The 27289-nt window shown below is 38.8% G+C and overlaps 3 protein-coding genes across 4 annotated transcripts in view; 1 reads left to right on the plus strand and 2 right to left on the minus strand.

Annotated features, from left to right (window-relative positions):
• ADGRV1 (adhesion G protein-coupled receptor V1) overlaps positions 1-3564 on the minus strand; it is a 282802-nt gene extending 279238 nt beyond the window's left edge. For both annotated transcript variants that reach the window (XM_039695669.1, XM_039695670.1), the window contains exon 1: positions 3459-3564. The gene's annotated coding sequence lies outside the window, so the exon portion shown is untranslated. The remainder of the gene's footprint in view (positions 1-3458) is intronic.
• LYSMD3 (LysM domain containing 3) lies at positions 3430-14955 on the plus strand. The gene is made up of 2 exons (XM_039695672.1): positions 3430-3853; positions 5842-14955. The coding sequence occupies exons 1-2, from the start codon at positions 3593-3595 to the stop codon at positions 6448-6450; spliced, it is 870 nt and encodes a 289-aa protein (XP_039551606.1). The 5' UTR covers positions 3430-3592; the 3' UTR covers positions 6451-14955.
• Positions 12240-25452, minus strand: POLR3G (RNA polymerase III subunit G). Its single transcript, XM_039695688.1, is given in 6 exon segments — positions 12240-12321; positions 12323-12347; positions 13184-13237; positions 20655-20724; positions 21956-22063; positions 25333-25452. Coding segments are annotated over 6 exon segments (459 nt in total).
• Positions 25453-27289: the final 1837 nt, after the last annotated feature.

Genomic DNA, 27289 nt, shown 5'->3' on the forward strand with positions numbered 1-27289 from the left:
ATCTTACAGTCATGTCTTAATAACTTCCTTTGGTATTTACTGGAGCTGCAGAGCTACATTGACATTACTATTGCCTACAACTGCACTACCATTCCCAATTACCAAGCGGGGAAGCAGAGACAGACAAAGGCTGTATATGTATTTCTCTGTGAATCCCTTAATGAGTAAAAATTTGTCATATCACTCAAGAAATTAAAAGATACATTTAGACACTTTGACACTAGTTATCGAAATGTAAATCTAGACTGGTGGTACCAAATCATAGAATGATTTACAAAAACAATGGTAGCACATGACGTGGAATAGCTTCCAGACAGAAAGAATACGTTTGAGATTTTAATAAAAAATTATTAACAAGTTATATCGCCCCTCCACACCTTCCTTACAACTCCTTTCTAAAAATTTCTTAAGATCTTCCTAATATTTCTATGTGTATACTTAACTTCCTAGCTCTGATCAGGTTGCACAATAAATAACATGAACAAGAGGAATGTGGTACAGATCCATGCAGATGCTATTGGAATGCCATGGTGTGATCAACACTGACCCTGTTGCTCATTGAGAATGCACTATTAGGATATGCAAAGTAACTTACACGGGAATAGAGAAAGGCTGTATTCTTATTAGCATTCATGGGAGCTATGCAGCTCCAGTCCTGTTCATCAAGTTTGGAATATACCCTTTTGTTATTGATGGGAAAATGTCACCAGTTACAAATGCTTACACACAAGGGTGTAGCAGGGTCAAAGCAAACTCCAATACTTTCTTTCCCCTTCTAAGGCAGAGTGCTGCTTCAGCAGTTCTTTTTTGACCTGGTGATATACCTCTGTAGATAAAAGAAATGGTGAAATTCCCTGGTGCTGGTCTCTGCTGTAGCCTCACCACCCAAAGATTAAAAAAACCTCCAAAAGGATATTCTGTTAGTGGTGCGTGATGGATCAATCATTAGACACCACTGCAGGCATCCTTGCATACAAACTCTGACTTCAAATTCCTCTACAGATCACCCACAGCTCTGATGAAACTCATAAAACAGTCTTTCAAAAGCATGAATAGGGTCTGAGTCATCAGTTTCCCAGCTACAGATAACTGCAGTTACTTCACTTTTTTTACTGAAAGCTTCCTTAAAAAACTGAACTGCTTGGTGCTGCAAATATTCCTTGCCAGTTATGGTACTTCTCAATAGATGAAATCATAAATCACTAAGTTAAAATTAATTTTTTTCGAGATCCCACAAGAAAACTTTGGATTTATGGGAAATTAATTCAATTTTGTCACCTCCAACATTGCTCCTTCCAGAAATACAGTGGTAGAAGGTTCATTCTACCCACATTTAGCATCCCCAAAAAGACACAAAATCATTCTGGGACTCCTACAAATATGTTCACACATTTGTCATGTAATCTGACAATCCAAGCTTTGCTGGATAGCAGCTTCTAGGTGAGGCTCTATCTAAGCCTTCAGTGCCGCTGTGTTAATCACCACAAGCTGTGCTTCTGACCCATGATAAAAATAGAAAGCTTATTTCTGAGCAGGCTTTGATGGGGAAGATGCTATGAAAGAAGAAATTGCGCCTGTCTAGGAGAAACCACTGTTCACAGTTAATTACACCTCAGAGAAAACACTAAGAAACACTCAGCAAGGAAAATGTTATGTGGGCCAAAGCATCAAAAAAATACTAGGCTACTAAATGCTTTAGAAAGTGTCCAGACTTATAAGAAACTTCATTTTGAGGAAATTCTTACTACACTCGGTATCCACTGGGCTCTTTTCACAAGTGCAGAATAAGAAATCCAGAAAATTAGTTTCAACAAAGTAGGCCAAACTTCCCGCAGGAACAATATCACATTTAAATGCTAGTACTATTCCATGCTTTTTCACAAACAGCAGTGATCAACCTGAATGAAATAGCCAGCTTGTTATTTTGTCCTGACTTCTGTACCTAAGAATATTTCTACTCTTTCAGGCAAACCTCTGTGGTCTTGAGAGAAATGTACTGCTCTTGTTGATGGTATTTTGCTTGGGAGTACCTAGACAGTCTTGGGAATACCTTTATTTTAACTGATCCATCCCTTATATACAACAGAACGCTATTTTAAGGTAGATACAGATAAATATATGTATGTGTGTAACATATATACACAAAAAATAGGCTGACATACAAGAACACAATGTACCTTCACAGCTTGCTTTACAGTATCTGGAAATGTGGCTTCAGTTAAGTTTCTGTGGTGGGAATGTGACACTTCATAGAGCTACACAATTGTTAGCTCTTATTTTTATGTCTTCAGACTCAAGTCATCTGGTTTTCAAATGTAAAGACATTTTAAAAACCCTGCCTTTTTCAATATCAAACATGTTTCTAACCACTTTGGTTGTTTAGCAAGGCTCAAAAACAAAAGGGAAAAAAAACCCCAAACCCTAACTTAAAATTACCTTACGATCAAATTTAATCTATTTTCAAGAACCAGACCTACAAACTCATTCATCTTCAACAAATTTTTTTCAACATATTTAGCCTTAGAGAGGTCAGTTTTTTAAAGGAATACTGTTCTTGCTCCTGCTGTAATCCAAAACTTCCCCCTAAGGCTGTGTCAGCAAAAAGACACACTAAGTTAAATCTATTAGTTAGACTAGGACATCCATCTATTGCCTTAGCACCCCAAAAGCTGCTGACAGATCTTTAGAGCAAAAATCATTCTGCTAGGAAAGGAAAGCTGAAATATCGACAGAGTTTAATTTGTGGTACCTCTTTTGTAAGAAAGATCTATCAGCGAGGGCTAGATTTCTGTACCGCTGCAGTACTAGTGCTGAGGGGACAGCTGTGAGGGGATATAAAGAAACTGCCTAGCAGCTTCTAAGGGTGCAGCAAAGCGGTAGAAGAGCCAGGCGGGACTACGAGATACACAACGTGGAAAGGAACTGGGAACGCTAGGGGAAAAACGGTCTCAGAACATCCCAAATAATGACTCAAACTTCGTACATCTGAGCAGACTGCGTTCCTCCTGAAAGAGGATCAGCAAGAGCACACGGGGGGTTCGAGGGGAAGGCGGGGACGAAGCGCTTCCTCGCCCGGCAGCGTCGGGCCCACGCTCCGGCCCCCAAGGCCGAGTGGCTCAGCCACAGCGCTCTCTGGGTCGCGCCGGACCGGCACAGGCGGTGTGGAGCGGAGCACTACGGGGCAGCGGAGCGGGGCGAAGCAGTACCAGCGCCACGCGGTACCACACCACGCTCACCCGCCGAGCCGGCTCCGCACGGCCGAGCCCCGGGCCGGCCTCCCGCCACCCCCACCCCCGCCCCCGCGGCTGCGTGCGGCCGGCGCTTGGGCGTGGCCGCGCTGCGGACGTGGCAGCGCGGCCGCCATCGCGGTGGTTTCCATGTGGAGTGGGGGCAAGTAAAGTCGCGGTCCGGGGCGGAGCGAGCCGGCCAGGCACGGCACGGCTCGGCTCGGCTCTCACCTCCCCCCGGCGGCGTGGCCGGCGGTTACTAAGCCTGGAGGGAGCTGGGTGCGGGCGAGGAGGAGGGGCCGGCGCGGGGCTATCCGCGGAGGGCGCCACGCCTTTGCTGCATTCCACAGGGCCACCCGTGGAGCATGGCCGGCCGCGGCCCTGGCGGCGGCCCGCAGCCGTCCGCCGTGGCGCAGGCGCTCTCCGGTGGTCACTTGTACCCCTTCGTGAGCGCGGAGAGCGAGGGGCCCGAGGAGGACGGTGAGCTATCGGAACTGCGGCCGCGGGGCAGAGAAAAGGTCCGGCGGAGCGCGTCGAGGGACAGACTGGATGATATAGTTCTGCTGACGAAGGACATCCGGGAAGGGGACACGCTGAACGCGATCGCACTGCAGTTCTGCTGCTCCGTAAGTGCCCGGGCGGCGTGGGCCCCGCGAGGCTGCCCGCGGAGGCAGCGTGTGGTAAACGCGGTGTGTCTCAGAAGTGGAAAATTACGTCAAGTGTAATTTGACATGTTCGTGTTACAGAGTAGGGTTCCGGTTCCATGGGCTTTTCCCCTTAAAACTAATGCAAGTGTGAGAAACAAGCGCATAGTTTTGATTGTGACACTCTTTGAGCGTACATGCTGCCTTCAAAGCTCTTCTTCAGTCACAGGTCGGCACATCTAAGTAGCATTCGCGCTGTTGGGCTGGGTGACGAGGCTGTTGGTGAGCTATCTGAAGGGTTTGCGTGCAGGCCTATTCAATCAAAGTAGGGGGGAAAATCCTCCATATTTTTCTTTTGAATTCTGCTAAATTGCCCTATTATTTTAAGCATGAGCCTGCTCTACTTTTGGGAACTTCCCACCCCTGTGCACCCTTCTTTGTGTTCACTACTTCTAGCTCAGTTCTTACATTAGTCTGGTAAATGTGCTGCCTACCCAGTAATTTTGGCTGTGAGTACTATTAAGGTAATGGCATTAGTCTTGGTTGATGTTTTCCAGTTTTAACAGGAAATCAGCTGTGTGTGTTGATAGACTGAATGCTAAGTGCACAGGTGCCATGAGGTCAAGTTGAAAATCTGTATATACAGAATATGCTGTCATCTAATTCTTCAGGCAGAAGCAGAATTGTGGACCTCCTGTTGTGACTTTAGGTATTAAAGTCTTCACATAACTATTTCCTAATCATGATGGACCTTAGCGTTAAGGCTTGGCTTCAGAACCTACTGCAGCTGGATATTTTGAGCAGCTTTATGAGGTCAGGCCTCACTAAGAAAGGAAGGATAACTAAATTGTGCTCTTTCTTGCAAATTCAGGAGAACGTGGAAGAGCGATCCTGGGACTTGAGGCAGAAAGTATAAGTTGCATTGTGCTGGAATCATATATTGCTGCATTTGGCAGTCTTGTATTCTTACCCAATTTATTCCGCCTCATGCAATTAACAAATACACTGCCATATTAACTGAAGGACTTCTTCACCTTAAAAAGGTTTGTGTGAACTTGGATACAGTGCCTCTTCAAATGGGCGTAATTTCTGTGTGCTTTGCAGGTGTTGCAGAAAAGCACTGATTTTGAAGTTTTTCATTATGGTGAAGTTTGCGGCTGTGCCTTCTTTCTCAGTGAGGGAGTTACCATCTGAAAGTGAAGCCAGTGATTATCCCAGTGCATCCTGCAGAGTGTTTCACATTAGACTTAAAATCTGAACTTACTGCAAGCAAAGTGAGATTAATTTTGAACAAGAATAGGAAAAGGGGAGAGCTGACTTGGATAAGGTAGATGACAGTAGTTTAAAAGTTTGACTTGTTTTCTGCTGTAGTCCCCAGAAGCAGCAAAAAAACATGCCTGTGGCTAGATGAATTGCACACTCATATTTTGTAATCACTCCTAACTCAGAAGTTGGTCACTGAATTAGAAATTAACAGTAATTTACATAATTTGAAAACTTAAAATGAGGTGAATTGTCATTAATTTCACAGATGCCTGCCAACTGATAGCTGAAGATACATATAATAAATGTATCTATGTGAAGTGACTTTCAGACTTCTTATCTGAAGTGAGAGGGTTTTTGCATCATAATTAATTTCCTTCTTGTTATAAAGTTGTTAGGATTTGGTCTTTGACCTCTTCTGACTTCATACTGTATGAATGGGTATAAATTTTTAAAAACCCAATGGTAATGAAAACCAAAGGCCTTGCCTTAGACTTCAACTTCAGAAAATCTAAACTTAATTTGTGCAAAATTATATTTTGAGCAACAATACAATATCAATAAAAGGAGAGCTGACTAGAGTAGGGCAAAAACAGGCCTTGTCTTTGTTTCCATACAAAAGACTTGTATTTCTTAAAGGTGTAGTACTATTAAGAGAGTTTTGGTTCAATGGAATACGATGTTTTAGCTGTTGTTTTCATTTTTAGGTTGCAGATATCAAGAGAGTTAACAATCTTATCAACGATCAAGATTTTTTTGCCCTGAGGTCTATCAAAATTCCAGTGAAAAAGTTCAGTGTATTGACTGAAACCCATATATATCCAAAAGGAAAACCAGCTCTTCGGCCTGCTCTGTGTTCCCCAGAAGATCACGAAACATCTCTTTGTGATAAATTCTCTGCTAATGAGACTGCTGGCAACTTCTTAAAAGAAGTCGATCGAGATATAGAAGAAATAGTGAAGTGTAATGATACAAAGAGAGAGAATCTGAATGAAGTTGTTTCTGCTTTAGCAGCCCAACAGATCTGTTTTGAAACTGATAGTAAAACTAAAAAATGCAAGGATCCTTACTATGGAGCAGACTGGGGTATAGGGTGGTGGACAGCAGTAGTGATTATGTTGATTATTGGCATCGTAACTCCAGTTTTTTATCTCCTCTATTATGAAGTTCTAGTGAAAGCAGATGTCAGTCATCATTTTCCAATGGAATCTTCCCATTTGTTTGTCACAGCAGTATCGCATCAGAAAGAAACAGAAAATGGAATAAATCCAACAAATATTATGCAAGTTGATCATCAAGGAGACCTTCAGCATTAGTAGTGGAAGACCCTAGACAACTGTTGTATGTAGATACATAACATAACCTTAGGTAAAGGGGAATCCACAGAATGCAAAATGCACTTGGAACGCAGAGATGTGTATTGATGTGTGACTTGCCTTTATGGGCAGTGTTCCACTACAAGGATATTTCTGGGGATCACATAATCTCTGAATATGTCTCAGACAGGCAGTTTGCAAGATTGGGCTGTATATTAAGGTATGAAGTCATCGCTGAAGCTTTGCACTTTCTTCTATTTTGATAGGCATGTTTTTTAATTAATGATGAGGTGGAAAAATATAGTTCAAACTAACGCACAAGGATTCTTTGTGTTTTACAGCCCAGAAGTGGGCATATGGGGATAGCTAACTTTTAAACATCTGAAAGAATTTACAGAATTCATAGTACACTTGACATTTTAATACCAGGTTTACAGTTGTAGGTTAAAGTAGTGTTCTCATAATTTAACCTTTCTTATAGAGTAAAATTTTTTTAAAAACTCGGTCATTCCATAATTAATAGCCACTATGAAGTTCTTTTTTACAGAGGCAGTAGAAAACACTTAAACTGGAATCTTGAAATCTCGTGCCTATGGTCAACCCATTCTTTAGTACTTTTCAGTATAGGCACTAGATAATTTGTTTTCTCTGTGGGATTCTGTGCTTCAACACAGTCCACTTAGGAGTCCTCCTGAAAATTTACGTTCTTCCTTGGTTTCCTGCTGAAAACTGACTGCATTCTCATCTGGTCACCTGTGTGTAGAATGAAAGAAGTGAAGAAGTGTGGCACCTTGCTGTAACTGCCCCAGCAGTCCTTATTTGCTGCTAATAGATTTATCTTTTTCCCCTCCAGTTAATCTCAGTTCAGGACCAACTGATTATTCAGATAGCAGTCATGTGGGTACTGAGCATGCTAATACTGGTCTTCTGCTGATGAACCTCAAGCTCTTAACTTTTTCCTGAAGTGTCCTAGAAAACTTCAAATTAATCTTAATGCCTGCTACCAAATTTGAGCAGAATAGCCAACTTGCATCTTCAGACTTGTACTTCATATATTAGTGTATTCATTAACCAATCCCCTCCTAAATGTTTCTCTTGGAGTTTCATGATCAGCCTTGGTTTTCCCCTCTTTTTCTTACCAATCTAAAAATGCTTCAAGATAAAAACCAAAAAAACACCATAAAAACATAAATAAAACCCCCACACCTCTGGACTCTTCATACAGAAAGGAGGTACTTGTGTACTCAGAATACTTTTAAATGAAAACTGAAATGGTGCCTATAATTATTTTGGTTATATTTGCATTGTGGAGCAAGAATTCCATTGCCCTGTTCAAAATAGTATTTATTACCAAAACCCAAGATAACAGACTTGATTAGGATTTAAAAAGAGAGAAGTGGAAAAACAGCATCCTTGAAACTACTATTGTAATTACCTTTTCAATTAATGTCTTGACTAAGTATATACAATACAAAAAGGTAAAGTGAATGTGTTCTAACTATTGAGGTATTCCAAAATGCTCTGTGAGATTATTAGAGTGAAAACTTAGGCCCCATTTATTCTTGGGGCACCTGTTTCCCCAAGAAGTGGGGCAGATGGTCTCCACTGGCCTGCCGAGTGTATGAACAAGAATTGGCTAACTTGTGTTATATTGACATTGAGGCAGGCCAAAGCTTGAAGGAAAGTGGTGTAAAGTTAGGTACCTGAACTATGATCTGTGACTGTTGAACCTTTTGATTAAAGGAGCATCTGTGGAGACAGTGAGCCTATTCATAGTCTCCACACTAGAAAAGGAATTACAAACAGCATGAACTTGATGGTTTGCATAACACTTGTTTTCAAAGATCTTTTAAAATAGTAGTTCTTTTCTTTTAAGAGAATATGCCAGTAAAACATAAACACTGATGTAGCAGTTGTAGTCACTTAAATGCTGTATGCAAAAATCCTTCATGAAATAATTTATGGTGGCTAAAGTGATATAGCTCTCATGGTTAAAACTTTAAAAAGTGACTCACTCAGACATAGTTTTGGCACATAAAAAATGTTTTCTATATAGGATGAAACTTGGTATATAATGCGTGATTTTATTTGCTGCATAATTTTATTGTTTTGCTTCTTCACCCATCATGTTCCTGAAAATCACCAGTTCTAATACTTTATCCTTCCATTTCTTATGGATTCATCAAAGAACATTAAATTAGCTACTGTGATGATGCAGCATAAGCCTAATATGTAGCACATACCTGAACTTATGGTTACTACATTGCTGTTGGTACCGAAGTGAAATTAACTGTGGTTGTGGTTCAACTAGGTCAGGAGGTCTGTGGTGGTACAGCTAAAGAGTCCTCTAGTGTGTCCCAGACTTTGCGCTTTTTCCTGTGTCAAAGACCTTGGCTTACTGGCACTGAGTTAAGGGTGATGTGCCTTGATTTACCTCAGGATAAGCAGTCTTCAGAAAAACAGAGTAGCTATTTTATGGGACCATATTCCATTCTAACCAGGAGCTGGGCATGTTTATACATATATATTACGTGGCATATTCCACACAGTACATTTTTATTTAGAGTTAACTTTATCAGAAGATAGAGTAGAACTCTTTTCAAGATTGTAGCATTCCTGAATCTGGTGATCTACAACCATCAGCTGGCTTGCCTTGCTGCAGAATGTGGGGATCTTTACAGCTTTTTTCTCCAAAGTACAACACAACGAGTAATTCATCATCACAGCTTGGAATAAACAGGATAGCTGCTCTGTGAGGAACTTAAATCTGATTCAAGATAAAATCTGTGAAGGTAGTCTTCTAGAAACTGACTTCTTAAATAAACAAAAACAAAGACAAATAAACTCCAAAAGCAAACAAAAAAGAGCCAAAACTCCCACAAACATGGAATAATTGAGTTGTAAATCACCTTTTGAAATAATTGCAACATGTTGTTCAGGAAATGGGTTTGAAACTTAAGTGCATATTGCACTGCTGGATCATATAAAATCTAAATGTTTTAAGTCTGGTATACTTCATAGTAGTGTTCTCACAAATAGTCTTTGTAACTTATATAAGGGCTGAAAATACAACTGTGAATTACTTATGAGTGAGGATGCAAGTCTTATTTTAAATACTTCTCTGCTTTTAGAAAAACATAAGTAATATATGTAAAATAAAGATTTTATTTTAGACTGTGGTGCAGATGGTGCATCTAATATATTTTTAGTTCTATGTACTTTGCATGTTTTATTACAGCCGGCTACTACATGTATTTGTTTAGGCCAATTTTTGTGAATGATCTACTATAAAAATCCTTAGCCAGCAAGTACTGTGTTGGCAGTCTTCATATCTAGCATACCATAATTGCAGCCTTTAGGGTTTATTCTGTTCATGGCTTGTAAACTTTGAATGTTTCTGCATAAATTTTTGAGAACTTTTTAGTTCTTAGAAATAGGTATGAACAACTAAGGGAGAGATCACTGAAGTTTTTAGACAGTGAGAAGACACTGAATACAGTATTTTTCTTTGCTGTAAGTTAGGGTTTGAATATGCCTGTCCAAATTTGAAGTTTGCTGAAAACTAAGCTGTAAGTTTTATTGCCATTATGGTCTTGCAATAAATTCTAAGCAATGAGAAAATCAGCTTCTAAACAGAGGTGCGAGTATTACACCTGTAGAAGAGCACAATCTCACTGCTTTTCAGAAGTGCCTTGGCACTGATCTGTGTCCTTGCAGAACTTGTTCCTAATTGATGGCCTTATTTACCATAGCTGAACTATTCCTGGAGAGTCCAGCCTAAGACTTTGCAATTCCCTCTGGAGGATAGAGGTGACTACCTCTAAACTACTAAGTTTAGCTCTTAAAGGACTCAGAAAGACCTGATTTTTACCAGAGTAATATTTTTCAACAGTGCAGTAGGAAGGCAGTTGCCCATTAGAAGACTGATGAATGGAGAAAGTAATAGATCCTCAAGAATTACTGTCTGCTACAGAATAAGAGAGTGTACTTGTTCAGGCAAATTATAGTTCCACCTATTTGCTTTTTTTTTGTAGGGGGAAAGGAGTCTCACCATGCACCTTGCACAGGGAGAATAGCTAGCAGAAGCAGTTATAGTCAAAGCAAGCAAATTTAATTTTCAGCATATTTCCCTCATTCACATCTTCTATGTTTTGTATATCAGAAGTTCACAGAATAATACAGAATTGTTTCCCAGTCACCAGTAAGGTGAAACACTTTTTTAAAGGAAATAACACTTCAAAACCAAGCAACAAGAAAAGCCCAGTAACCCTGATCAACAGTAATGTAGTAACAATAAAAACCAGTATTTTTTACTATCAAAAGACATTAAGATACAGAGAATGTGCTGTCACAGTGTTCTTCAGGCATCGAATCTCAGTAATAAGTTTTCAGCACTACAGCTGTTGGTTCTCAAATAAAAAGGATGTTTCCAAACAGTCAGCTCTGGCTTTTTCTTGGCATTCTCTTATTTTTCTGATTAAAACAATGCATTAAAATACTTCACCGCACTCCTTTTCTATAGTTTGGGGTTTGTTTCTTACTGATTTTTTGTCTGTCTTCTTTGTTCGGTAGGAAAGTAAATAAGTACATCAACAATTACATAGATAGCTATTATCTGCCAGCTCACTTAACGGGTCTGAGGTAAGAAAGTATTGCCCTAACAGGTGGAGAAACTGAGGCAAAGGGTTCAAATTTTTATCGCTGCCATATATTCTTTTTAAGCCAGATTATCCTTAATTATGATTTCTGCTAATTCATTAAGGTATACTTCGTAATATGTTAATATTTTAATGTGTTCCTTTTTAACCAAAATACTAAAGGCAATGTGTTCTTTTAACTAGATGAATGGTTTTTCAGATTACTGTCACGTTGTTTGTCTATATTACTAAGGTACTTCAGAGTCAGTTTATATTGAAGTGCATAGTTGTCAGTTTTCAGTTACCTGAACTCAGAAGTTACATAAAGTTCTTCAAAGGAGTCAGCTACCAACAAGCAGCCTATGTCCATAAAGTCTATGTGTCTTTTTTTTTTACAGTGGTCATCAAAAATTTTGTTATTTATTTCAAAATTTTACTGTTGAGGCATGGAATTGACTAATGGAAATGCTTAGACAGAATTTCAAGTAAAATGCATTTTTTTTTTTCTGTGCAGAGGAAACAATGGCATAAAGCTTACTCTATTCGTAAGCGTTACAGAGGACCTTAAAAAGGCACATCTGCAAAACACTTGGCAAAACAACAAAACAAAGGATTCCCTAGCCTCTTTAACAGAATACTATAATTAAACTCGAGTGTGTTTTTGGAGAATCTGCTTAAAACCAACAAAGCTAAAGCATTCAGTCTCTTTATACTCGGCCTATCTCCAGAATTCTGCTTCAGGTAGTGTACATGTGTAGAGAAGACAATTTATAGAAGAAAGATGATTTCAACTGCACTTGAGCACCCACACTTTAAAACAGTAATAGATTATTTGGAAAGAAAAAGGAAAATCCTGTATTGAAGTCCTGACGTATATGAAACAACAGGCGTCACTATTTTAGTGATAAAAAGAAGTAATTGTGTGTATTGATTGTGTCAACAGTCTTGTGTATAAGATTTTTTTATCAGAGCTCTTAGTGAGTAATAAGTCTAGAACAGTCACTTAAATTTACAATACAGTGTAGTGCAACAAAGATAATAAATGTAATAATTTCTCCCAAAACAACTCTGCCTTATTGGGAGATAGGGACATTTCTTTGCTAGCGAATGCTATCAGTGATGGGGATCTGACTATAAATAGGAACACTAACATTATACCTCTTCATGCTCTTCATCATATTCCTCTGGTTCTTCTGCTTCTTCATCATCTTCACCTTCTTTGTGTTTTGTCTTTCTCCTCATCCTTCTTTTCTAGTGCCTGTCACAAGGCAATCTCTTAACAAGGTAATTCCATGTTACAGCAACAGCATGTTCATACTACTATAGAGTTAAGATGCAGTTAACAGCAGGACAGTATTATAACAATGCAGTGCAAATGTTGTGTCAATATTTAAAACAATATGATGTGAAGCACAAGAACTTAATAAGGATTTACGTGGTCAAGCATCAGCCATAAAAAACCATGTCCTGTGTAATAAACTGAGATGACAATTTCCCTTTACCAACCACTGTTAGAACAGTTGACAGAAGACCATGTCATACTTGATAAATCAATACCAGGTACTGTATGTAATAATGTAACTGCTTTAAACAACTGGTGGATCAGCAGAAGAAAAAATACAAAGCTGTTTCACCTTAAAGATTCCCACGGCCATGTTAAGTAATTGCCAACAAAACAGAGGTCATGTCCTAAGTTCCTGTATGTTTCTTCTTTCTCAACTCAGTAAATTGTTTAAGTTCCAACATCAGTACATTGATGAAACAGCAACAGATTTAAAAACAGTGGTACCAGTTCCTCCTATAAGCTCTGATAGTAGCTGTACTGCTCACATTAGGCTGTATTGCTACTCAGTGAAGAGCAGTTGGTTCTTGTGTTCCGGTACAACCAAAAGCGAAGAAAGTAGTTTCTCCACAGCCAGATTCTCCTTACCCTAACCCTTGTGCCACCATGCTACAGAACAGTTGTCTGTCAGAGTAGCAAGACAAGACCAGAAAAAATCTGTGCTGGTTATTCCATTTGTACTAATAAACATATTAGGTTTCATTTTCCTTCAATTTCTATTGTAAAATTTAGAAATAGTCTGCACATATTATATCAATTCTTTTAATGACATCCAGATTTCTTTTAGGCTCAGAGGTTTTTGGTTTTGCTCATAGTAAAATAAAATACATCACTTTTCTCTTTTGTTTTAATTGTGAAAAAGACAAATTCTCTTGTTTTACTTGTTCTTAAGAATAAATACATCCTAACTATGCCATGGAAATCCCATACTGTCTGTATTAAAGTTACCTGAGACTTTGAGCTACATCATTCACAGAGATGTAAATGTCTGATTTATGTAAGAGATACCTAGAAGGCCGGTCTGAAATTCAGTTTGAACAAGTAGTTGACCAAAGGCTGGGCTAAAATACAACATTCAGCTTCACAACATACTAGTCACCTATATACTTGAAATATGCTAAGAAACTAGAACAGAATTTCACTTGTTATGTTTAATCATCTTGAAAAGATAAAAACTCATTTTTACTAATTTATACAAAACATTAATGATGGATGCTTAAGACAAGTAGATGTAAAAAAAGGGCAGAAGTTCATTAGTTCTAACAGAAGGCATGATTACTATAGCTACATGGCTTTTGGGCTACAGTTGGCTCTCATCTAATGAATCTATGTTGTGTAATTCTGAATAGTTCCCTGATTCATGAACATAATCTTTATCAAGTTACTCCCTGATTAACTGTATGGTGGAGCAAAGATCAAAAATAGTAAACTATATATCCAGGTAAGAGGTATTTGAATGGCAGCACCCTAAACCAAAGTTCCCCAAATACTCAAGGAAGGGGAATACTGGGAACTGCTGAGAAAACACCTATATTTTATCAAAAGCATTTGTCATCAATAACATTGAGTTTATTCCAGTGTTTTGGCTAGGAAAGGATTATATGACTATGCATGGAGCTCAGAGGAGTCAAGCTGCTCAGCAAAAACATGAACAGTATCAAAGCAAACACATCCAGAATGAAGTAGGCTTTTTAGGAAAAGAAGCAGTGCAATTCAGAATTATCATCCCTGCACATCCCTGCACAACCTCCTGCAAGCTTTTACAGATAATGCATATAGAACAGACATGTGAGATTTGTCTCTAAAAGCTGGGCATCTTTGGCCCTTATAAAATTAGAGACACTGGCCCATTGTTAGAACTTCAAGAAAAATAGCTCCCTATGTTATAGACCTGAGAGGTGCAATGGAATACAGTCTAATCTAATTTCCAAATACCTGGTCTTGCAGTACTTGGGCTAAAAAGCATACATTTAAGTGCTATATACCTATGCATATGGCTGGCCTACAATGTCAACTGAACCCAGATGACATTTTTATTTATTTTATTTATGTATTTTTAATTTTCAGCAGGCACTGCTGGTATCTAGGATATTGCATTTCACAGCCCAGGGTCAGTGTGGGAGAGATGTGGAATTCTACCTGAAGTTTTGTCACTGAGAAGGCAGGTGGTCAGGTCTTCAGTTAAAACATCCACAGAAACCAGAAAGAGGGAGGGGAGGTGTGTAAAAGTAAAGGTGCCCCTGCGCATGGAACTGTATTGATCCCAAAACCACTCCTGCAAGCTAAAAAGGGAGAATGGTAGGAATCTGGTTTGAATTTCTTTACAAATTCTGTTGATTTGTTCACCTTTGTTCCACCATGGTTAAAGTGTTACCTAAGCTATGTGTCCTCAAAATACAACAAAGATGCATACTGGGAGCTCTAACGGGTCATTGATCAGCTATGTACAAACTTCCTGGCTCATATATGTATCATTAGGATTCCACCAAAAAAAAAAAAAAAACAAAAAAAAAACAAAAAAAAAAACCCAAACAAACAAAAAACCCTAAATTGACAATCAGGAGTCCACAAAAAACCCTTGCTCCACATTAGTTTTGCTTTTAAGGGAACCTGGTTTTTAATCCAAACAAATTCTGATGGTCAGCTGATCTTTGCCATTATAACATGTAGAGGAATGTAGTTTTAAGTGCCAGTAGAGAAACTGGAATTAAAGAAAGAAAAATTCCCCCAGTGAGCAGTCATTCTCTTTTTATGATCTCAGGGTGAAAACTATTGTGCACAGGCTTATAGAAGTTTCTTCTTTTGGAATAAAACCCCAGGAATATTCTGGTCCCACCTTTGGAGATTTTGCAAATAAGTATCTCATTTTCAGTTGAATCTTACAGTCTACCTTCTGTATTATGCTTCTCAATGATGCTCTAAAAAGGAACAAAGATTCCAGCTGAACCAGTCTCTGTGACTACGCACATTCCCATTCCTTTTTCTGTTTTATCCATGAACTGAAAAATGACACATGAAAGACTTGGAAGAAAGCGAACAATTATATATAAACAGACAGCTAAACACAGCAGGCCAAGTGTTTCTTCTCACAGGAGGCCACAAATTTCCACAGAGAACTTAAAATAAGTCATGCATACTAGAAAACATTTTGAGAAACAAATAATGCTGTGTAATACAAGTCTGGTTTCTGTAAGAACTACTACTACCAGTTCCAACTACTTTTCAACGATCTGATTCACGATTCTGCAGACAAAAGCTGAAAATAAAGTAAAATCAGGGAAAATAAAAAATAACCCACATTAAATTAAATAATTAAATTAAATAACCCACATTAAATATAAAAGGCTTAAAAATTTCAAAAAATCAATCAAATCATTAACAAGATAACTGAGAAACCAAACCATAAAGGAAACCTGAACAGCCAGTTACTGCTGAGTAGAAGGATGAGTGGTGACTAAAGAGACAAGTTTTCAAAACAAAAAACATTTGTGGATTTTTAAAAAATTTTATACTGTTACATATCTTGTACATTAATATGGAGCATCAACAGAAAAGGCAGAAAAAAGGAAGGTAAATCTGTTCCACTAAGTTAAAACATCCTACAGAAGCAAGCAAAAATCACAAAAGACAGACTAATAAAATATTTAGGGAAGGAATCTGCCAAAAGCTTTAATGATTTAGACTAAATAACATTTCTAGCATTTTTTCCTCTTAACTATCTCCATTAGAGGTTCTGTCTCTCAACTACTATGTAATATTTGCTTCTCAAAATATATAACATACTTGTTTTGTTTCTCTTCTTTGGTTTCATCTATCTTGGGAGTCTTCTCCAATCTGTACAGAAAATAGCTTTAATATAGAAAAATAATATTTTACGGCAGTAATCCTTTCCCTGCCACCAGGGAAAGGAAGGGTGCTCAATCCTATTTACATGCATGCCAAAATGTTTTAGCACAACAGTTTTAGGGCATTCTAGCTGTAATTTAAATTGAGGAACAGGAGTCAGGATTGCCATTTCACCCACATAATGACAACTGGTTCTATCCCAAGGAGACAAAGTTCAGCCACTCCAGTGGCCCATGGGCTCTTACTTATTATGTAATTAAGTTTTCAGTAGTGAGCTATAAAGATATGGTTGGGGAAGGCTAATATTATAAAACATAGCTTCCCACGACAGACATAAGGTTGGGTTATTTTTAGTAATATCAATGTTTGCTCCCAGTTCAAAAGTCTTATGAAGTGATTAAGGAAAAAGGAGAGCAAGAGTGAGAGCTAAAGTTTGCATTTGTGCTGCCAATGGGTTGTTACAACAGAGTAAATAAATAAAAGCAGATTCTTTCCTTTTTTTTTTTTTTTGACAAAACAATACTTACCTTGATCTGAAATCATGCTAAGTACAGTTACTCTCAACATACAAGATTCGAAGGAATATATTATGTGGTAATTATTTCATACTTTTTTTATTGTTTGAAAAATAACAAATCAAATACTTAAAAGATCAAAACACTTCACAGGTTCATAGAAAATTAGCCTTTGATAACCTTAGCTATTTCCTGGTGTCCATGTTTCCTGCTCCTTTGCTTTATCCTGGTACTCCTGACTATCTCTCAGTTGCTATAGAGAGTGTTATTCAGTTCACAGTCAAGGCATCCAGACACAGTCCCTCTACATACAGCATATTTTTCTAATCCCAAATTGAACAGTTTCTTGTTGTCAAGCAGTAAAAAAAACAAACAAAAAACCCACTCCAAAACAAACAAAAAACACCCAATACTCCAAAATACTATAATTTATTTGTATCCTTGAAAAGCATGGAATTTTTAAATGCAGATTTATTCAGAGTGGAAACATCAAATATAACACTAATTCTCTACTCTTCAAGAGTTTCACAATCAAACATTTATTACAAAACCAGTGAGTAACATTTAACACCACTGTTAATCATAAATAGTATCCAGTATTCCCAAGTCTCAAAAGGTTGTGTCTAATCATCAGCTTCCAAGACTTTCAGTACTTCTGCAATGGAAAAGCTCTGCATCCTATCCAAACCAGCAGCTAAACACTTTAATCTATTTAACCTTCTTGCAGGCACAAGAACTAATTTGAGAAATTAACTGTAAATAATACAGTAGTCATACAGTGCAAGTACACCCATTCATATGGAATAACCTTTTATATACAATCTCTAATGCCAAAAGCAGTACCAAAACTTTAGTATTCTTAAATCAGTCACATTTTTTCTTGACAAATTACCACACGCAAAATACACTTTGTGTAAAATAACTGAATCTGATTGCACTGTTAACCCAAGTAGAGATAATATTTGCAGATATTTTACAAAAAATAGTAACAAAGATAGCCTTTGACCTTTAGTATCAAAGACTTCTAGCACATAATCACAGAATCACAGAAGAGTTTGAGTTGGAAGGAACCTTAACCATCATCTTGTTCTAACCCTACTGCCACAGGCAGGGACACCTTGCACTAGACCAGGTTACTCAAAGCTGCATCCAGCCTGGAGTTCAACACCTCCAGAAATGGGACATTGTTGCAGTGTGTTTTTTGTTTTATTAGTAGGTTTATTGTTTGATTTGTAATTTGGTAGTTTTCTTTATGTTGTTTCCTTTTTGTTCCCACCTTTTCCCAGAATTTTTGTCACTTTTCTTGTTAGTTGCTAGTTTCTATTTCTCCAAACTCTATCAGTTTACTGAAACTGTTCCCCTCCCTTGGTATTTTCATTGGTTTATACATTGTGGTTCTCGCCTTGTTTTTCACTCGCAACTCTCCTGATTTGTTAAAAATTGTACCCTCCCCAGAGACCTGTCCCCACATGTAAGCTCTTGTCTGCCCCTTGTTTGGGGTCCCAGGATGAAGAAGAGGGGAAGTTTTACCATCAAATAAAGTTACCCCAGGACTGGTGTGCTGCCTTGTGTTTTATGCTGTGCCAACAGCTGGTAGCTGGGATTCACAGGGCTTGAGGGGGGATCTTTTGAGGGGGGATCTTCTGCCCGCACCTCCCCCCACCCCAAGTCATCAGCTAGCCGGGAGGAGCGGCAGGGCATCCACAACTTCCCTGAGCAACATTTGTCAGTGCCTCAACATCATCATTAGGTAAAGAATTTCTTCCTAATGTCTAATCTAAATCTACTCTCTTTCAATTTGAACCCATTCCCCCTTGTCCTGTCACTAAATGCTATTGCCCATCTTTTCTGTAAATTCCCTTAAGATACTGAAAGGCTACAATTAAGTCAGCCTGAAGTCTTCTCTTTTCCAAGCTGAATAATCACAATTCTCTCAGTCTCTCCTCATAGCAGAAGTTCTCCATCCCTCTGATCAACTGAGTGACCTCTTCTGGACTTTTTCCAACAGGTCCAGAACATGTTGTTCCAACATGTTCGTCCTGTGCTGGGACTCCAGAGCTTATGCAGAATGGTAGGTGGGGTCCCACCAAACCAAGGAAGAGGGGAATAACCCCTCCCTCAACATGCTGGCAATGGCCCGCCCAACCCAGGTGCAGCACTTTGCACTCACTCCATGGGATTGAAATTTCCAGGTAGAATATGGCTTTCACTTGCTACCTGAATAATGAAAGATAAACAGATACATCCTAACTAATTAAAAATTTCCCTTTTCACACTTCAAAGGACCATTTGGCTCACAGATACTGCTCTGAGGTTTTTGTAACAATCCATTCAGTCTTGTAGCAAAGACAATTTATGAATTTTCTGCTTACCGCCCACCCTATAACACCCTCTTGGTTTTACAAGATGTTTTGTAAACCAGGTAAGAGAAAATATCACTAAAAATAATCTACTCTACAGTTTCTTAAAGCTAGACCACTTTTGCCACAGAATGCAGTCCCAGAGACAACTGCACATTGCAAATGAGAAAAAAAGAAGCTTTTTAAATTTAAGACCATCACTGATGTCCCACCCCTCAGATATGGCATTTTTGTATGATTCAAGATCCAGTAAAAAGATACCTCAAGTAACCAACTTACCCTTGCAGGGGTGGTGAGAACATTTGAAGCATTATTTGAATCTATAAAGTGGCTGTCTACCTGCTCTCCCTGCAACTGCCAATTCTGATAGGAAACAGTTTTCAAAACTGCCAGTTCTATTAAAGAATACACTCAACAACAGAGAGAGATCTGTCCATCTCAGAAAGGCTTCAGGAACAAACATAATACTGGTGAACAGTAAGAATGATCACATGATGTAAAGTCAGGAAAGAGAGACAGCATTTGTTATGAGTAAAAAAGTTACCCAATTTTTTTTAAGGTTGCAGAGTTAAAACAGGTTGGACCAGTTGCTGTTGAGTTGAAGGTTTGACTATTTGTTGTTTCATAGCTTCATGTTGCAGTCACCTGTTATTGAGAGTTTTTCTTCAATTGCCTGTTAATGCTTGGTGATCAGCGCAATTGTTCCCCTGCTGCATCCCCGGGGAATGACACGAGACCCTGCAGGTAGCAGGGTGGGGGCGGGGGGAATGCAGATGAGAATGCATTTCACCAGATTTTGCAATTTTCCAGGGAAAAAACCCCTAAAAACAACGAGCCAACATGGAATTAAGAGACCTAAGTAATGTCTAAAGGTGAAGAACTTAATCCAGTATCTGCTATAAAGATGTCAGCTAGGAAAGAGGACCTGGAGGTTAGACTGAAAAAGTGGAATTCCCATTACTCCCTGCTCTGCCTGCATAGCAGCGGACACAGCTGCATCATCCTCCTCCTCCGTGCCACTCCTGGGAGCAGCAGTGGTGTGGGCGACCTGTTATTTCTCCCAACCTGAGCTGAATTTTTTAATAAAGGCATTAAAAAGGAGAAAGATCTCCTGCCCTATTTATTTCAGCATTGTCTCATAAAGCAGCTGGTTCATTGGAAATAATCCTGGCTGGCTCTCACACACCAGTTTTCTTTTTTGTGCCTCTAACAGAAATTGCAAACTTCAAGCCTGACAAAGATCAAGAGTGCAGCCAGCCTGCAGTGAGATGGAAATCCAAAGACGCTGAAACTTGTTTACCCAGAAAATGAAAGAGGACATATGATAAAAGAGTAATTCAAAATTCTATCATCATAAAAGGATCTAGAAATAAGGATCAGATCTGTTCTTGCCTCATAACCAGTTTTACCTGTTTGCACCACCTGAACCCCAGCTGCAGATCAGGTGAAATACTCTGTCTTTTGTGAGCCACAACGTCTGGCTGGCAGTGTGTTCACTGCTCACAGTGCTGGTCCATTTCATACATGGCTTTAGTACACAACAACTGGACAATAAGGAGTGTTACATTCAAAGCCTAATTAAAAAGAATTGCATACAGTTTCAAAACCACCAGAATTCACCACGAACACTAATGAACAAAAATTGTGAGGGGATTGGATTATGCACCTATTCATTATCATAATGATTATCTACCCAGAAAATATTCTGATGGGTTTTGTGTGGAAATGAATCCTTCCGTTTTAGATTATAAGTCAGTTCCCATTATTCAAAATCACCACAAGACAGGAAAGAAAATATTATCTAGTGTTTAGCCACTTCAGGTTTTTAAACACTTTTATGAAGCTGTAACAGCACTTTCCATTTATAACATTCAGAATAAGCACTCAGCAGCTAATAAAACTAGCCAAAATATCACGAATGTAAAGAAACACTTCTCACAGTAATAATCACCAGTGACTTCTAGATCTACAATGTCCTCACAGTATAGTAAACAGACACATCAGTGTTTCTGCTCCACTTTCCTTCTTTCCCACGAGCTCAGCTTTCTGACCAGAAAGCTTGAATTTTAACAGTATAATGATGTATGACTGGATGTCAAGTATAACTCCAGCATTTACTGTTATCAAAAATAACAAAGCTATTAATTTTTAGTTATGTGTAAGCAAAAGCAAATCTGAGGTCCCACAGAATAAAATCAAGATCTGGCTTATAATCCAGCTCTGCTTCCAATAAAAACTTCATTAAATCACTTATGCTCACCTCAGTCTTCGTATTTCAAGGGACTTGTCAGTAACACTTACTAATATTTCCTGAATGGACTTAGGGGGGAAAGAAACTGAGTACCTTTTATTATTTTTATCTATTAAATATAATATTATTTTTTGTGTATCTTTACACAATTTCAAGGAAAGCTGAATTCAACACTAGTATTTACTACATATTTCTTTGCTGTGATGAAAAAGTTTAGGGTATTGTAACACATAGAAATACCAAATTAGCTTGTACTGGCTAGCATATAATTGAATAGGCTGCATGTAGATGGTCTAAATGTTCATTACTGTATACCAAATGGAACAGATGTTTGATACCTCTCTTTTCCACACAGTAGTGTCTTTCCAGTTACAGCACTTCAATACATGTAAAAGCAGAAAAATTCCCTATTAGCTTAAGCTGCCATTTTTACTTCCTCATTATAAGAATGAAACTCATCCTCAACACTTGCTTTACACTACCTCAACCTTCACAGAATAATAAGATGTCAATAAAAATAAAAAGCACACAAACCTTTAATGTTTATCTCCTACTGTCAAGAAGTATGGCATTTTTTTCGTAGTATCTCTAAGATCTTGTTTTAAGTCCAACAAGTAATCTTCATCTTCTATTTTCAGAGGTGTTGGCTTATTGTCCATACTCTGTACAAATTATGTTTATTATTTATAAGGTCCTGATATCCACCAAAAATACAGGTACATTAATAAAAGCTACAAGAAACTGTCGTGGTTTGACCAGGAAGGGAGTTTCTGGAAAAGTTATGGTCAAACCAATCAGTGGCCAGATTTGAAAACTGGCATCTGTTGTGGCCACTGAGGACCTGGATACGCCTCTGGGAACACACAAGGGTCAAAAGCAGAGGATTCCCAGACTCGACTCACTGCCGACTCACTCTTTTGGAGTCCGGCAGTGAGTAGAGTCTGACTTCCTCCCCTGCCCAGCTGCGTCTGGGTGGGGGAGGGGGAGGCCATGCGGCCTGTGGGAAGGAAGCCCGGAGCCCTGCAAGGTGCAGGGGTGGAGGAGACCTGGGATGTTTGGGCAGCCCCCCCGGGAGAGAATGATAGAGACTGTGCTGGCTTGAAATTTAATGTCTTGGGCTGGCACCATGGCCAGGAGAAGAAGGGGGGGGGGGGGGGGGGGGGCAAGGTGCCCAGCTGCCGGCAGACCACAGCTGAAGTTTTAACCCCGTTACTACTGAGATAATGGGAGCTGTAAAAAACACTAGTCCTCCCCAGCTGAGAGTTGAGAGGGGACAGAGGATGGGCAGATGAGAAGAAGGCTTGAGTGAGAGAAGAAATACCAGAAGATGAGAAACGCCCTAGATGGAGGAGATGATTTGGAGTGGCCTTTTGGCTGGACTTTTCTCTTACATGGCCACGGGACGGAACCAACGTCTTCCTGTAATGTAGAGACTGCACCCTGGGGGAGGCAGTTGGCCAGAAGCCAGGAGTGAGAGACTGATGGGGAGGGTGTGGTGGAGCCCTCTGCCTTCAGCGGAGAAGGATCTCTGTTCATGAGGCCCCTCGGCCCCAGGGGGTGAAATATGAGGGGGACAGGTGTCCCAAATGGTGAGAGGCGGCCACTTCTTGGAACTGGACGAGGCATTCTTAAAAGGACCTAAGGAGCAGTTTGGATCCTTGGACAGTGGTGAGAGCACTGGACATGGAAGGAAGATGGTCACCACGGCAGATTTTCTCTGGGCGGCTGCCATGTGTGACATGGAAGCACAGGAGGTTCCAACTGTGTTTCCTGGGGAGGCCCATGGTGCAAGAGGGAGACTCCTTTCTCCTGATGAACTGGGGGGAAGTTGTGTGAAGCATGGTATTGGATTGAGAATCCAGTGTTAGAGGGGTGGAGAGAGGAGGAGTGTTTTGGAGGTATTCCATTGTGGATTGCTGTGGGTGTTTTTGTTTGGCTTTTTATCCCTTTTGTCTCTTATGTTGTAGATTAATAAAGTGTTGTGTTTTTCCCTCCATTCCCAAATTTGAGCCTGCTTTGTTCTGTTTCCGGGTCACATCTCACAGTAACCATTTTGGAAATATACCTTTCATGGGGGCACTGGCATTGTGCCAGGGTCAAACCATGATAGAAACATATAAAAAAGAATGCAATTATGCACTATACTACCTCTCAAGTACACTTCATTGTATTTTGATATGCATAGTAACTATGTTTACACCTAAATTTACATATTTTATAACTTCTCTTTATCTTTCTGCAAAAATGTACCACAAAATTAAGGAAAAAATTTATTAAAACTGTTTCACAGTCATTCATAGTAATCCTAAACTCTTAATTGCCAAAAGCAGTTATTCTCACCAACCTAACTTTCTCAGAAACCACTCCCTCTCTCTTCAGTCAGAGTAGTCTTGTTCTCAACCACTTCTGTGATAGTGTAACAGCTACATTAAGTATGATATCTGAATAACATGGACATGTTTCCCATAACTATTATAATGTAAACAGGTTGTGCTGTAAACCAGGCCCTCACACAGTTCAGTTTCTACCAGCTGAATTTAAATGAATTGTTCAGGGTTGGATTTTTGGGGTTGGAGGGAGATTTTTTGTGGGGTTTTTTTGGGGGTGTTTTGTTTTTGTTTAACTTGAATCTTGAAAGTGAGAAAGATAAATATGCAAAAACAGTTTTAAAATATCCAGAATACTACAGACAGAATTACAGAATGGATGTTGTTTCTCTCATGTGATAAATGGTGCTAAATCAGTAACTGAGTGGTAGGTTGCAAAGCATGAAGTGCTATCACAAGTCCCAGATCTGGACCATGAAAGGAGCTTACTGCTTCTTCTATCTATATTTTCTAGTTGGCCAACACTTTAAATCACTTAATATTGCTGATGCTCCTTAATTTGGTTTCTAATTGCATTTACAGAAACTTAGTGTGAACTCAGAAAATGTCTAATAGAAATATGCAACAGCAATAATTCACTGCTTCAAAAAATTTCACTGTAAGTTAGTCAAAGCTATAACATACTTTTGGTCATTGTCCAGTCATTAAATCAACACTTCAATTTTTTTATTGATTCTACTTATACAGCTAGGTTAATTCTGCTTTTCCCGAATGGCACCAGATTTGCTCTGAGAAGTTTAACTTGGTTCTGAAATTTTGTTCACAGAAGGAAGAAAGCTTTTTTACCTTCACCATGGCATACATTAAATATACTGGGGCTAGTAATTCTCCTGTAAGGCTGAATGTTCTTCAAATGATATAGTTAGTATACAGAATTCAGATGCTGTGCTACCAAGCAACATTCACACAAAAAACAGTTACAGATGACTTAATAATATGAAACCACACATCTTAATTGTAATGCTGGATTAAGAGGATGAATAATGTATGGTTCAGTAAGTCAAAAGCTTCCCTGCACATCAAAACACAGTCAGAAAATGGTTTTTATTCCCCTTTGATTTTCAAATATATCCTAACTGCCAAGTCTCATTTATGCTCCCTTAGTTACACAAAGTACCTTTCAGTTATTTTCAAATGCTGGCTTCTGCAGTATAAGACAATCGTACACAATCTTTCATGTTTGTATAAATAGTAGTTTTTAAAATCAGCAAATCTATTTATATCTTCAAAGATTAATGTAAACTCATTTCAGACGAATTCAAGTATCCAGCGTTTCTGTTCTTGTAATGTCCAGAAAACCAAATCATGATGGGGACTTCAATGCATTAACTCCTTGCAAGCAATCCAGTTAAATATGGCATACAACAGTTAGCAAAGGGGCAGGAAAATGCCTTTGATGATGATTTAAGAAAAAAGGTGACATATATTATTACAAAATCCAAAATTCTTAGCGGTGTTCATATATTTCATTATGCTCTCTACACATGAGTGTAAACCCAGTTTACCTGAACACAGACTGTGTCCAAGATACTGGCTGTACTTACTGGAAATGGTGGTGGAGGCTTACAGATGATATCAGGTGGAGCTGCACCTTTACCAAAGCCAATAGCCTACATGTTGAAGGCAAATGAAGAATGTCCTCTTCCTCTACCCGACCCAGCCATTTGGATGTACTGAAAGTATTATAGATTTTTAAAGATATATTTTCCTTACATTTTTCAAATTGATGTACATATTACCAAGAAAGTTACTGTCTAACAAAGATTACAGTAATTTTAAAACCAGATATTTTAAATAGCAAGCCATTTTCAATGCCTATCTTAGATTCTTCCACAGACTGTAAATATGATACAAGCATAAAATGAGCTTCATTCCCTTATTTCTGCTAGCCACCTCTGCATGCCTAAAACTGCCTCCTAACCTAGGAATTTTAAGCCATTGTCTTCTAAACTTTAGTTGTACTGTATTGAGTTCAACCAGAAGAACCAGAAACAAGTGAAAAAAAGTTTAAGAACCCTGCAGCTACATTCTAGTGTTTTTTTAACTTTTCTCCAGAAACCAGTTTGTGTTTTTCATTCATGACTTCTTCATCCTGAATGTTTTTTGTCCTTTATTTTAGTAACTATTTCTGGATCTTGATAAAGTGACACGGGCAAAGAGGTAATTAAGATAATCAAAAGTCATGAAAAACTTCAGCAGGACTGCAAGCTAACTGCTGGGGTTAAAAAAGGATGTTGTTTCTAACTGAATATTTTAAAAGGTCATAAAAGAAGAAGAGCCTCCAAAACATTTATAGTCATATCTCTCCACTTTCATGGTTATACCAACCTTCATCCCATTAATTGCATGACCCATGTGTTGACAAGTAAATCAAAACGTGAGAATGGGGTAAAGATGTCAATAAATGGGACCCAAGAAAAGCTGCTGCTCACTCCCACAGACCATTCAGATTGGTGCAAGGTCCGAGCCCAGAAATCCCATGAGCTGTTCACTATTAACTGCAAGGTCACTGTACCTGCTCGGTACAACCAGTTTGTTCCAGACTTACTACTGTACCTGTACAAGTGCACCTGGTTCCGCCCAGACAGAAGCAAAGGCCTTTTTATTAAGGCCAGAGAAAACACATTGATACCAGTTTTTTTCCTACTTGTTACTTTCAACAGAAGTAAGCTCTATGTGGACAAAACAAATTCAAAATCTGTATTTCCATGGCACTCTGCAGCACAGAACACTATCTAAAAATAAGCAGAGAGACTTAAATAAATATTTTTTAAAGAAGAAAAGGGAAGGGAAGGGAAGGGAAGGGAAGGGAAGGGAAGGTCCTCTGAAAATAGGATGAAAAGCAAGATGTGAGCCTTGCAGAATGGAAAAAAGACACTGTAAAGCCCCAAACATGAGCAATTATCTAGATGCAAGAAAAAAAAAAGGAAACAACAGCAGAACAACAACAACAAAAAAAGTTAATGTAGTGAATATGAAGGTCCATTTTTTAAAAGCTGCTTTAAAATTAATTCTTAGTAAATTTGCCTAAAATGGCATTAGTCTGATGAGACGTAATAAGCTTTAAAACTAGCAGCAACTAGTTTTTCAACTTCACATTTTTACCCAAACTCATTTTTTCAAAACATCAGGTTTATGTTTACCAACAGCACAAAGTGATAGTGACAGATGGAAAAAACCTGAAGAGTTGGACAACTAAGCCACAAAGCATGACAAAGTTACCACAACTAGTGTTCTCTTTGCCTCGGGGGATTGTCTAAAAGATCACCTGGGTGTATTTTCTTGTTTCTGGGTAGTTAGTGTGTCATTTATAAAAGAGAACATTTTCAGATTTAGGCTTTTCAAATTCCTCCAAACCTAGGTATGCAGCTTCTCGAGCAGTTACTCAGGGGAAGGTATCTGATGTTTCAGGAGGTAAAGGCTGATGGAAGCCAGATCCCCGACAGCTGCCGGGCGGCTGGTGCAGCAACAGCAGACCTAAGTACACTGTCGGTATCCAAT

The sequence above is a fragment of the Passer montanus genome, unplaced genomic scaffold (assembly GCF_014805655.1).
Source record: "Passer montanus isolate IOZ18808 unplaced genomic scaffold, ASM1480565v1 scaffold91, whole genome shotgun sequence".
In the NCBI taxonomy this organism is placed as follows: Eukaryota; Metazoa; Chordata; class Aves; order Passeriformes; family Passeridae; genus Passer; species Passer montanus.

What these genes read in the sequence shown, in the direction of transcription:
- LYSMD3 (XM_039695672.1), top strand. Translation starts at nt 3,593, where the DNA reads ATGGCCGGCCGCGGCCCTGGCGGCGGCCCGCAGCCGTCCGCCGTGGCG. An exon ending in CACTGCAGTTCTGCTGCTCC is followed by an intron (nt 3,854 to 5,841) that starts GTAAGTGCCCGG and finishes TTTCATTTTTAG; the next exon opens with GTTGCAGATATCAAGAGAGT.